Source organism: Erpetoichthys calabaricus, chromosome 8 (genome assembly GCF_900747795.2).
Source record: "Erpetoichthys calabaricus chromosome 8, fErpCal1.3, whole genome shotgun sequence".
Classification (NCBI taxonomy): Eukaryota; Metazoa; Chordata; class Cladistia; order Polypteriformes; family Polypteridae; genus Erpetoichthys; species Erpetoichthys calabaricus.
This window is the reverse complement of record NC_041401.2, coordinates 24883624-24895892: the sequence shown is the minus strand read 5'-3', so window position 1 is coordinate 24895892 and position 12269 is coordinate 24883624. Positions and strand designations below refer to the sequence as shown.

The window sequence follows — 12269 nt, the reverse complement described above, 5'->3', positions numbered from 1 at the left end:
CCCTATATAATAGAAAGATAGATGTTGAAAGGCACTGTATAATAGATAGACAGATAGATGTGAAAGGCCCTATATAATAGATAGATAGATGTTGAAAAGCACTATATAATAGATAGATGTGTGAAAGACCCTATATAATAGATAGATACATAGATAGATTGATGTTGCAAGGTACTATATAATAGATAGATAGATAAGGCACTATATAATAGATGCTGAAAGGCACTATATAATAGATGGTGAAAGGCACTATATAATAGAAAGATAGATGGTGAAAGGCCCTATATAATAAATAGATTGATGTTGCAAGGCACTATATAATAGACAGATAGATGTGAAAGGCCCTATATAATAGATAGATAGATGTTGAAAGGCACTGTATAATAGATAGACAGATAGATGTGACAGGTCCTATATAATAGATAGATGGATTGATGTTGCCAGGCACTATATAATAGATAGATAGATAAGGCACTATATAATAGATGGTGAAAGGCACTATATAATAGATAGATTGATGGTGAAAGGCACTATATAATAGACACATAGATGTGAAAGGCCCTATATAATAGATAGATAGATGCTGAAAGGCACTATATGATAGATGTTGAAAGGCACTATATAATAGGTAGGTAAGTAGAACTTTATTTGTCCCCAGAGGGAAGTTTGTTTTTTTACAGAAGCTCTTGATGATGAGATATTTAAACTAAACATACATGTAATTTAAAAATTACTCCCTAAAAAGGTGGTGTTGTTTGATGTATTGAACCTCTTTGTAATATGCTTATCATTCTGTCATAAAGGATGAGCTTATAAAATAGCCTATCAAGAATAAGCCAATGTATTCATGAAGGTAAGATTCTTAATATTATCACGGTTATCTAACAATATTTTCAAGGACCTTTCAGCGTAATAAATATATCTGAGGAAGAGAATGGGTAAAATAAATGTCATTGAATTATTGTGTTATGTTATGAAAGATCTTGATCTTGATAAAATGTTTTTCTACAAAAATTATACAAGTACTGGCATGCACTTCATTTCAGTTAAGGTGTTGTGAAGATTTATTTGTAATTGACTTTCTTTTATCCTGACTATTCATTTTTCCTCCTCTCCCTAACACAAATTAAAAGATTGATCATGATTACAATCAAATTGTATACGCTGCTGGTCTCGGCACTTCAAGAATCTCAACAGGCAGGATTTGTGAAACGTCAAGCAGGACCCATAGAGAAGAAGGAAGCTCTTCAGTTAGTGCTGGCACATATACATTTGGAAATATGGAAGAGTTCCCTCCTCCTCCTCCACCTGACTTAATGCACTTCCCAACAGAGCCTTCCGCTTCTCCCGAACTAGCAATGTATTCAACAAAGATTTCAGCCCCCAAAGATCAGTATTCAAAGCAGAAGAACCTCTCTGAATTGAAACGCTTGTATAAGCACATCCATCCTGAAGTCAGGAAACATCTGGAACAGGATTACTTTAGTGAAGTTACAGAAATGGAGACAAACCATGTTGACACCAAGGAAGAGAGGGGAGGAGACGTTCAACAGGTCCGGTATGTTTTCGAAAATAGTGGATCAAGTCCTAATAAATGTATGAGTCCAGAGCGGGAGTATCTGGAATGGGATGAAATTTTAAAAGGTGAGGTGCAGTCAATGCGCTGGATGTTTGAAAATCAGCCGCTGGATTCTATCAAGGATGAATCTCCAGATCAGAGCAATGAAAAAAGCATCTCCCAGACAGAAGTCATTGCTGGAGGTGATGTAAAATACACTGCATGGATGTTTGAAACACAACCAATGGATGCTCTAGGTTCTGACTCTCCAGACTCTACTGAACACACAGCTGGCGTCCCTGAACTAGCCAGGGGAGATGTTCGCACAGCAACCTGGCTTTTTGAAACTCAGCCAATGGATTCGTTGAACAAGATTTACCAAGAGGAAGATCAGGCCACAGAGATGCAAACCATGAAAGACATAACCGGAGGAGATGTGAAAACCACAAAGTTTCTGTTTGAAACTCAGAATCTGGATAGCATAGGACACACCGACATTGTTGATGAAAGCAACTTCTTGCAGCTGAAGTCTGAGCTTGAGCAAATTAACGGAGATGTTAGAACAACGACAAAACTTTTCGAAACTCAACCTTTATATGTCATTAAGGGCACCACAGGAGAAATGTTAGAGATAAAAACGGTGAGACGAGAAGAAACTGAAAGAGGTGATGTCAAAACCTCACGCTGGCTGTTTGAAACGCAACCACTTGACATGATCAACAAGGATGCCTCTCAAATTAAAGTAGTCTGTGGAGTGTCTATTGCTGACAATATTCAGGGGGGTGTAAACAAGGGCAGGTGGTTATTTGAAACTCGGCCTCTGGATACCATAAACGAAGAGTCTGAACAATCAGTTTTTCAAAAGGAGGACATAATTGGAGCCGACGTTCGCAAGCAGTGCTGGATATTTGAAACGCAACCCATGGACATTTTGAAGGATTCCTCCAATGCAAGACCATTACCTCCTGAAGAAATCCTCGGTGGAGATGTCCACAAAGCACGATATTTGTTTGAGAATGTCCCCATGGACGCCTTAAAAGAGCGTGATGAAGTGGGAAAGCTTCAAAAAGTTGTCACTTCTGAAGAAGAAAAGGGAGATGTTAGGCATCAAAAGTGGATTTTTGAAAGCCATCCTCTTGAAGATATCAGGGAGGAGAAGAAGGAGTACATAAGAACTGTAAAGCTGGAAGAACTGGATAAAGGAGATGTCAGGAACTGCAAAGAACTTTTCGAAACCATGGAATTAACCACCTGTGATGAATCTCAGAAAATACAAGTGGAAGGAGTGACCAGGGGTGCTGTGAAGTCTAATAAAGTTTTGTTTGAGTCCACTCCACTTTATGCTATCCAAGATAGTTCTGGACAGTATCATGAGGTGAAGACCGTAAGAAGAGAAGAAATAGTAAAAGGTGACGTAAGGAGTTGCAAGTGGATGTTTGAAACGCGCCCCATTGATCAGTTTGACGAAAGCATGCAGAAGTTCCAGATAATTAAGGGGATCTCCAAAGAAGAAATTGTATCCGGTGATGTTACAACAGCCAAGTGGCTCTTTGAAACCCAATCCCTTGATGCCATTAAGCATTTCAATAATGATGTTGACGGGGAAAGTGTAGTCCAAAACAGCTCGGATATTGTGAAAGGAGATGTAAAGACATGCAGGTGGCTCTTTGAAACCCAGCCAATGGATGCTCTTTATGAAAAAGCGGAGTCGAAAAGTGAAACAGAAGTCATTCAAAAAGGAGATGTTAAAACTTGTACTTGGCTGTTTGAAACACAGGCCCTTGATACTCTCAAAGACGAGTCGGATGGTGTTCTACAGACTCATACCGTTAATCAGGACGATATTCAAGGAAGTGATGTTCGAATGGTACGCTTTCTTTTCGAGACTGAAAACCTCGAAAATATAAAGGGAGAGGAGGGTAAAGGGTTTAAGAAAGTGACCCAAATCGACGTTGAATCTGGAGATGTTTCTAGGATGAAATTCATCTTTGAGAATCAGATGTCAGACATAGTCAGTTCCACTTCAGAAGAAATGATGAAAAGGCTGAAAGCTACACAAGCAGAAGATATTCAGAAAGGAAATGTTATAAACTGTACTTGGCTTTTTGAAAATCAGCCCATTGATACCATTAATGAAAGTCCTGAAAAATCCGAAAATACCCGTACCGTCCTGGATGTACAGGGAGGAAATGTTAACCAAGGCCGCTTTATTTTCGAGACGTTTTCTCTCGATCAGATTCACGCCGACTCCTCCTCAGAAGAAAAGAATGTTCAGAAAATTAGCCGAGAAGAGATTGAAAAGGGCGACGTGAGAAACTACACAATGCTCTTTGAATCCCAGCCTCTCTATGCCATTCGAGACCGAGAGGGTTATTTCCATGAAGTTACCACTGTTAGAAAAGAGGAAATTATAAGCGGAGATGTTGTGGGAGCAAGATGGTTATTTGAAACAAAACCTCTTGATTCGATAAGAGATACCGATGAGGTCTACATCATTAAAGCAGTTACTGAGGAAGACATCCAGAAGGGAGATGTTAGCTCTGCCAGGTGGAGATTTGAAACACAGCCACTTGATAAAATTTCCGAAGATATGAAAGTATCGGTTCGGACAGTTGAGGACGTTCAGGGTGGTGATGTGAAAGCCAACAAGCAGCTCTTTGAATCTGAGGGCATGAACCAAATGTCCATCAGGACAGTAAGTGTTAGTGAAATTCAGAAAGGGGATGTTAGAACTGCCACCTGGTTGTTTGAGACGCACACCATGGATGAGATCCAAGAGCAAGTGTCCGACTACAGTGAGATGAAGACCGTGACAAAGGAAGATGTCCAAAAAGGAGATGTCAAGCAGTCAGTCTGGCTGTTCGAAAAGCAACCCCTCGACAGTATAAATGTATCAGACGAAAGTGAGGAGGTGGGCAGACGTGAAGAAATCCCACAAGCTGATGTGAAAACAACAACGTGGCTTTTCGAAACAACCCCCTTCCACGAATTTAATGAAAGTATCCTTGAGAAACCAGAAATCATCGGAAAAAGCATTAAAGAAACACTTCAGGAGCTGTACTGCCGCAAAGTGGTAGATTCCCACGGGATACTGATTGAAGCAGATGAAATTGGAGACGTCAGAATGGCCAAGTTCAAACTTCTGAATCAGGAAGTCCCAGAGATTCAAAGAGAAGAAATCATAAAGGGGGACTTGCAAAAGATAATGATGAACCTACTCCGCACAGAAGAGAAACTGGGAAGTGGGATCGTAATTGATGAAGAAGAAAAAGGTGATGTTCACAAAACTGTATCCCAATTGCTAAACAGAAGAGATGAGGTCAGCGTGGAACAGAGGGAGGTAGTGAAAGGTGATATACAAGAGGCAATTAAAAACCTCTTGAAAGAAGACAGCACAACTAAACGGGGAATTCTCATTCAGGAGGATGAAATGGGGGACGTCCGAATGACCATATACTCTTTGCTAAACAAGACAGAGAAAGTGGATATAAAAACGGACGACATAGTGAGAGGAGACGTTAAAGGTGCAATCCATAACCTTCTGTCCTCGCCATACAGTCCAGAACTTCCACGAAGGATTAAAGTGGATGAGGAGGAGAGAGGCAATGTAAGCTTCTACACAACATGTATTGAATCTGGAGCTCTCGATTACCTAAAACTGCTTCAGGGAGAATCTAAAGAAACAACCACAGAGAAGAAGGAAGAGGAGGAAGAAGAAATTATTGCTGGAGATGTTGAAAAGACAAAACGACTCCTTAGGAGAAAGCAAGTTCAATTTGAACGTACTGTTGCAGAAGAGGACATTCTACCAGGTGATGTTCACAACACGGTCAAGGTCTTCATGACAGAACCAGAGAACTCCTTTACAAATCTGCAAAGGGAAGACATTGTCAGGGGAGACTTAAAGGCAACCATGGAGTCTCTAAGCCAGGCTGTTAATCAATCCATTGCTGTAGAAAAAGAGGAGGTTGTTAAAGGGGACATAACAGCAACATTGAAATCCCTACAGGAAGCAAAGCACCAAGCTAAAGACACTGAGAAGCCCGAGGTAATTCCAGGAAATATTAAAGGTGCCATGAAATCTCTGGAAAATTCAGTCAATACAAAAGGAGAATGTGCGACTGAAGAACTTGTCTGTGGAGACATAAAAGAAACATTAAAATCTCTGGAAGAAGCAAAGCGGGTCATTAAAGAATTTAATAAAGAAGAAGTCATAAAGGGGGATATTCAAGCTGCAAAGCTAAACCTGTTGGAGGCGTCATCAGAAAAGAAAGCACTGCAGTCAGAAATAAGCGAGCAAGGGGATGTGAAAGGCACTATCCAAATGCTCCAGCAACAAATGCAACAAAATGCAAATCCAAAGCGAGGTGGTCAGAAAGCTGTAAAATCCCTCTACGATATACAAGAGCCGACTCTTTTGGAAGAGGATGAGGTACTTAAGAGAGAGACCCAACATACGGTAATGAAAGTCGTCAAAGAAAAGGTGGATATGAAGGAAAATGTCAAAGGTGCCCCAGTAACTCCATTATGCACACAGCAAGATGCTCAGCAGCATTCTGTTGAGAGTGAGTATGAGCAGCTGAGAATGACGACCCTTCCTACTGGTAAAAATCCAATTCGGAAAACTGAAACCGATGCAGACAAGGGGCTTCAGAGGTTTACCAGAGGTGGTAAATCTACCGTCGCTAACATCTCAGTACAAAGGAAAGAGTTAGCAGCGGGACCTTCCACCCAAGCCAAAGCAGAAATAATACACAAGGCAGAAACTTCAATGGATAGTATCTCAGGCCAACAGACACTCAAAGCAAAGTCTACCCTACAAACAGGATTACCCTTGAGAATTACACATGGTAATCCAGTCGCCAACATTCCAAAAATGGAAATGTCTCAGTCCACCACTCAACAGTCCAAAGTAATTGATTTAAAACTTTCTCAAACAACTGTGAAGCAAACGTCTCATCAGACTGATTCGGAACGTATGGACATCCAAAGGCAGGACTTATCCCTTAAAGCAAAAGCTGACGCCAAAATGAAGGCTGCTGTAGCAAAGGATGTGACCGTGGCAAAGGTGGAAAAAATGAAAATGAAACAAGAAGCAAATTTCCCCCCACCACCGCCACCACCCCCCTCCACCTTCTGCACTGCCAGAAGGTGAACTGCCACTGCCACCACCGCCTCCACCGCTACTTGCAATGGAATTTGAGCAGCAGTCTTTTCCTCCTCCACCACCATCCGCGTTAAAATCTGACACTGAAGGCTTTCCCTTGCCTCCTCCGTCAACAGAAGCAGAAAAGGATAAAGTTGGAAAGGTCCCACAACTGCCTCCTGCCCCACTTAATCCAATAATCAAGAAGAAATTCAGTCAAGAACCTCTACCACCACCACCTCCACCACCAACACCACAGGAATTAAATCCAAGGAGAATCCCTGTTAAGCCTGTGAAAGGACCTTCGCTGCACATAGTTTCTAAAACTGATACTAAGAAGGAACAAGAACAAGTAAAGAACACATTGGAGAAACAAGAAATTATACTACAGCCAAAACCAGATCCTATAAAAATACCACAGAAACCAGCGGACGTCCACTCATCTGGAAAAGAACAGGTTGAGGGGAGTATCACCAAAAAGCAGGAAACTTTGAAAACTTCACAGAAATCTTCTGAAAATGTTCTTCCCAAGATGGCACAAATGGAGCCTCAGCGCCCACAAGTAAAGAAGGTCTTTATACCGCCAGTCAAGCTCCCTTCACCTGTTCCAGAGGTCTCAGCTGTCGCACCAAAACCGTATGTGAGAAAATTCAAAACACCTCTTATGATTGCAGAGGAGAAATATCGCAAGCAAAGGGAAGAGATTGAAAAAATCAAAGGTGTTAAATCATCCCAGGGCTTGATGAGTCAAGAGGAAACCGAATTGGAAATAGAAGTGCCAGCAGCAAGCAAAGAGCAACCTAGCAGTCAACCAATAACCACTAAGGAGTCTGTACCATGCGAGGAAAGTAAGAATGAAGTCATGGCCATCAAAGCGGATGCTGTTTCAGTCTCCTCCATGACTGCTGCTCTTCCATCCACTCAGCAAAAAAACACTGGTGTCTTTTTGACTGAAAATGTTCAATCTCACAGCAGTGAAGTGCTTGCAACATCTATAGGCACAACGTCTGAGCAGCGGGAATTTTCAGTAAAAACAAGTGTAGACAGGAAAGTTGTGGTTCAAGGAAGCACAAACACGCAACAGAGTGCAGTTTCGTTGAAGAGTGAGAAGGAAGAGCCCGCCAAGATATCTTCTCTTCCCTCAAGGATTCCCAAAGTTACTCCAAGCTTTAAAGTAAGAACCATAAAAATTCAAAAGAGTGAAGAACCCAAGAGCCAAGTCACCCATGACAAAATCAAAGAAGAATCTGAGCAAAAAATCTTGCAGGCAGACCAACATCACAAGGTCACAATGTCTAATGTAAAGAATGTCCATGGAGAAGTAAGTGTCACTTCAACCACCAAGCACATGACACACTCTGAAACAAAAGTACAAAATGAGGAAACTAGCAAAATCACCAATCAAAATGTGAGAATGAATGTGCATGTACGAGACCGCTCCCCACCCAAAAAGATCCCCATAAAGAAAAAGCCTGATCAAGGAATTCGAGATAGTGAAGATGCCAAGATCAAAATACTGACTGGTGAAGCAAAGCCATCTACAGCTGGACATTCAACCCAAGTGGCCGAACAAACTGAAAAGCAACTGTTGTCTAAAATTAGTAAAAAGGAGCATGTTCGCTCTCAGGAAACCAAACCACCAGCTCCTGTGCCTCCAAAAACAGTCAAGGTGGAGGAAGCAGCCATGCAGAAGACAACGCTCAAGAAGCTGCAAGACGAACAGGTTCACCTTCATGAGCGGAAACAAACTATGAATACTCAAAATGTAGTCAAGTGTGATATACAACAAGAGGAGAAAATTCAGAGCATCTCCCCAGACATTCCGAAAGGTGACTGGCAAAAAGGGGTCCGCAAAAAACCAACAGGTGAAGCTCCACCGACTTGTCACGACGAATCCAAGCCTGTAGTAGATCTTGTGGATTTTATGAGAAAGCGTGAAGAAATCAATCAGATCTTGTTTCAAATCAAAGAGCTGGAGAAAAATACTGGAAAAACATATGTGAGCTCAGCAAGAATACTGCTTGCTAAAATTCCCGGTTGGTTTATAGAACAGGAAGAAAAAAAGCACTTGGTAAGAGTTGGAAGTGAGGACAACTTGGAAAAACTAAAGGAAGCAATTGAAAGTATTACCAAACAAGGTTTTGAAAAGCTGGCACATTTTGATAATACTATACATCAGTCAATCCAGTCTGTAAGTATTAAACACGAAAAGCCAATGGCATGTAAGGAAACACCACTCGCATCTAAAATACCAGTAAATATTAGTTCTTCCAAACGAGAGTCTCACAGTAAATCTGAAGTGGTGGAAGAAAAGACAGTGTGGCATGAAAGCAGAAAGCAGGAGTTCTCTCAAGTTAAAACGATTGACCAACGAATTCCCTCCCCTTTGATCAAAATGCGCTCACCATCCCCAACTTACATTACAATCGAGTCCACTGCCCGAAGAACGCAGTCTCCTCAAACAGTTGACTCCTCAACTCCCCCTCCACCCTTAATGCAAAGACCTCCCACACCACCGGCGCCTCCTCTACGGAGATCTGATACCCCGACTTCGAGATTAAGCCGAGCATCTGCAACTCCTTCCCCGCCAATGGCTCGAGCTGAAAAACTCGCAAAGCTAAAAGACACAACAGCAAAGCTCTCTCATGGCGTATCGCAGACTCAGTTGTCATCACCTGTGCAAGTTTCAGAGAAAAAATCGGAGATCGTAGCATCTCCTGCGTCCCTGCGTCGGCAGCTGAAAATTGAAACTCATGTTGGTGAAATGACCACCAGTGTTTCCTCTGACTCTCAGCTTATGGCTGGCATCGTAAAAGACATGAAGGAATTTTATGAAGAAGCAAGAAAAGCTGAAGATCACAAAGTCTACACACGAAAGGACCCTATTGACATTCCAGAGCGTTTAGGTCCAGATATAGAAGACTCTGATCGTGAGGTAGAAAAAGACGACTTACCAAGAGTGGACTTGTCAGAACTTCTCCATCGGTTTGAAGCTGCCACTGAAAAGACTTTTGTACGAAAAGATCCCATTACAACTGGTGACAAACTTGGAAATGACCATAAAGACGAGTCTAGCAGAGGAGACGTCCAAACATCAGACATGCCGCCTTTAGACTTTAAGGCTATTAAGACGGTCTTTGAAAATGCAGAGCGAAGTGCTAATGTTAAGGAGGAGAGACACACATCCAGTAAAAGACCTCCTTCACGAGAAATTGAAATCAGAGTAGATCATGGTAAACAACACACTGGCACAAAGCCCCCTGAGACAAAAGTGCAGCCGGAAATCTCAACCGACACTAAAACCACGAGTGAAGTGTTTTCAGGTGCATCCAAGCATTTTTGGAGCATGAAGACCAGACATCCACCTCCAACCTATGCAGACGTTGTCAAAGGAAACATACCAGTGCTAGATGTTTCCGCCGATGTGTCAACAGAGGAGCTGCTAAAGAACTTCCAGAAGACCTGGCAGGAGAGTGAGAGGGTATTCAAAAGTCTTGGGTACAAAGTGTCAGAATCAGAAGAAGTGGCAGCCCATGCTTCCCGTCAGCAACAGCACATGGGTAACGGACAAAGAGCATGGGAAGAAACTAACTTCTTGCATTGGTGTGATTTTTAATATTTATTAACATGCACAGGTTGGAGTGTTTTAGAGTGTTGGGAATTGTGTGTTTGAATTAAATCCTTTGTGTCTTCCTAAAAGATAACTAATGATGCATTATTGTCTTTTGATGAGATCCAACAAGAAACAGTAAGGCATGTCATCATTATTGTTATTGGCTTATAGTAACTGCTACTGTCCAGGTTGAGTCAGATTGGCCAGCCTCTCAATTGGTGTGGGACCCGTTCTTCTCAGGTCATTTTCTTTGGCTGCCTTCTGGGATTTACTCCCTCACACCTCCATTATGGCGCACCTCTTGACCTAGTTATCCTACTTCTTTTGCTTCATCTGATGATCTAGGAAGGTACTGGAGCAGAACGCTTTTATGCCTGTGTACCCTGCCTGATGCCACCTTCCTTTAATAGAACTAAGAGAGCTGGTGACTGTATGCTAACCCCCAGATCATAGGGGTAAAGAAATTGAAAGATACCGAAAAAAGGAAAAGTGCCAGCGCCAAAGAGGGTTCAGTCAAAGAATGGTATGAACAATGTCTTGATGTTGAGGTTTATGTGTCACACGACTATACATGTCTTCATTATTCTTCGGAATCATTGTGAATTACATTTTGTTTCTTTCAAGGCTCTTTACAAGTTGAGATGGTTGTAACCTTGGCTCTCAAACTTACAAGCTGGTTAAAGTCAATCATACACATTGGAAATCCAAAAGATATTCTGTTCAGTCTCCTTATTTACTGTTATTGCTCTGCCGAGGTAATCGTTTTAGCCTACAAAATTATTTTTAATTACTTATCTCGCTTTACAAACCTTGAAGTAGATGTATGTCGTATGGACAAAAATCCATTTCACGGTATAATCAAAAATTCTGACGGTTTCAGTAGATGCCAGTATAGCATTATTTGTCTATATGTTTCAAACTGAATGTTTTTTAGTAGATAACTTCGGTGTCAGTGATTAATTGTGCTTCTTATTTGTTGAAACGATTATTAACACTCTGCCACTCAGATGGGTTGGATTACGGGTATTCACCTCTCTGGAATTGATGAGGGTGCTGCTTGTTTCTCACGTTCCCACACCACCGCCAAGGAAACACAGCATAAGACACAATTTTTTCCTGTCCCCTCTTTTCTGTTTACATCATTTCACCCATCAGGGTTGAACCACACAGCACTCTGGGTAATATTCTTAAAGGGATAGACACCCTTATTACACACAATTCTCATACAAGTCCATACACAAAGAAATTACCATTAAAGTGCAACAGTGGAAAGATCACACTTCTCGAATCCTTTGGCATGCAGCGATTTGCATGTTTTGTAATGGAACATGTTTTACGTTTAAATGTGTTTGCATGTGATCTACTACATTTTTTCTTTTATTCATGCCACAAGAAGAATGATGGCCCACTGTAGTGATGGTGTTGGAGAGAAGAGGTGGGAGCTGAGAGAACGAACGAAAGAGAGAAAGAGGGGGCTCCGCTGACATCACCAGGAAGTGCTGCACTTGTGGTATTCAGAAGTGGTCGTACGGCCGAGACGAGGAGTTCTCCTTTAAGCTCACACTGTAATGAGACCTCTTCTGAGCCAGACATCACGGGGTAGCAACTGACCACCGGCAGTTTACAACGGTGCAAATCTGTGAAGTGAAATGTTCCTCGCACTTGGTGGGATTTGCACTGTGTATCGATAGAATATGGAGGTAACACTGTGCTTAAAAAGGATGGAGAAGTCGTAAAGGAAGAGATCAGCTGACATCACCAGGAAGTGCTGTGCTTTCAGTATTCAAAAACTGATCTGATTGGAGCGCAGCAATCCAGGTGCATCTCAAAAAATTTGAATATCATCGAAAAGTTAATGTATTTCAGTAATGCAATTCAAAAAGTGAAACTCCTATATTATTTAGATTCATTAGACACAGTGATATATTTCAAGCATTTGTTTCTTTTCATTT

General features: G+C 41.6%; 1 protein-coding gene across 1 annotated transcript in view; it reads left to right on the top strand.

Moving 5' to 3' along the window:
• The window catches only part of LOC114655408 (xin actin-binding repeat-containing protein 2-like), a 293034-nt gene that overhangs the window by 267123 nt on the left and 13642 nt on the right, over positions 1–12269 (top strand). The window contains 2 exon segments of the mRNA XM_051930911.1: positions 1134–6680; positions 6682–10264. Coding sequence (XP_051786871.1) covers positions 1134–6680; positions 6682–10264 — 9130 coding nt within the window.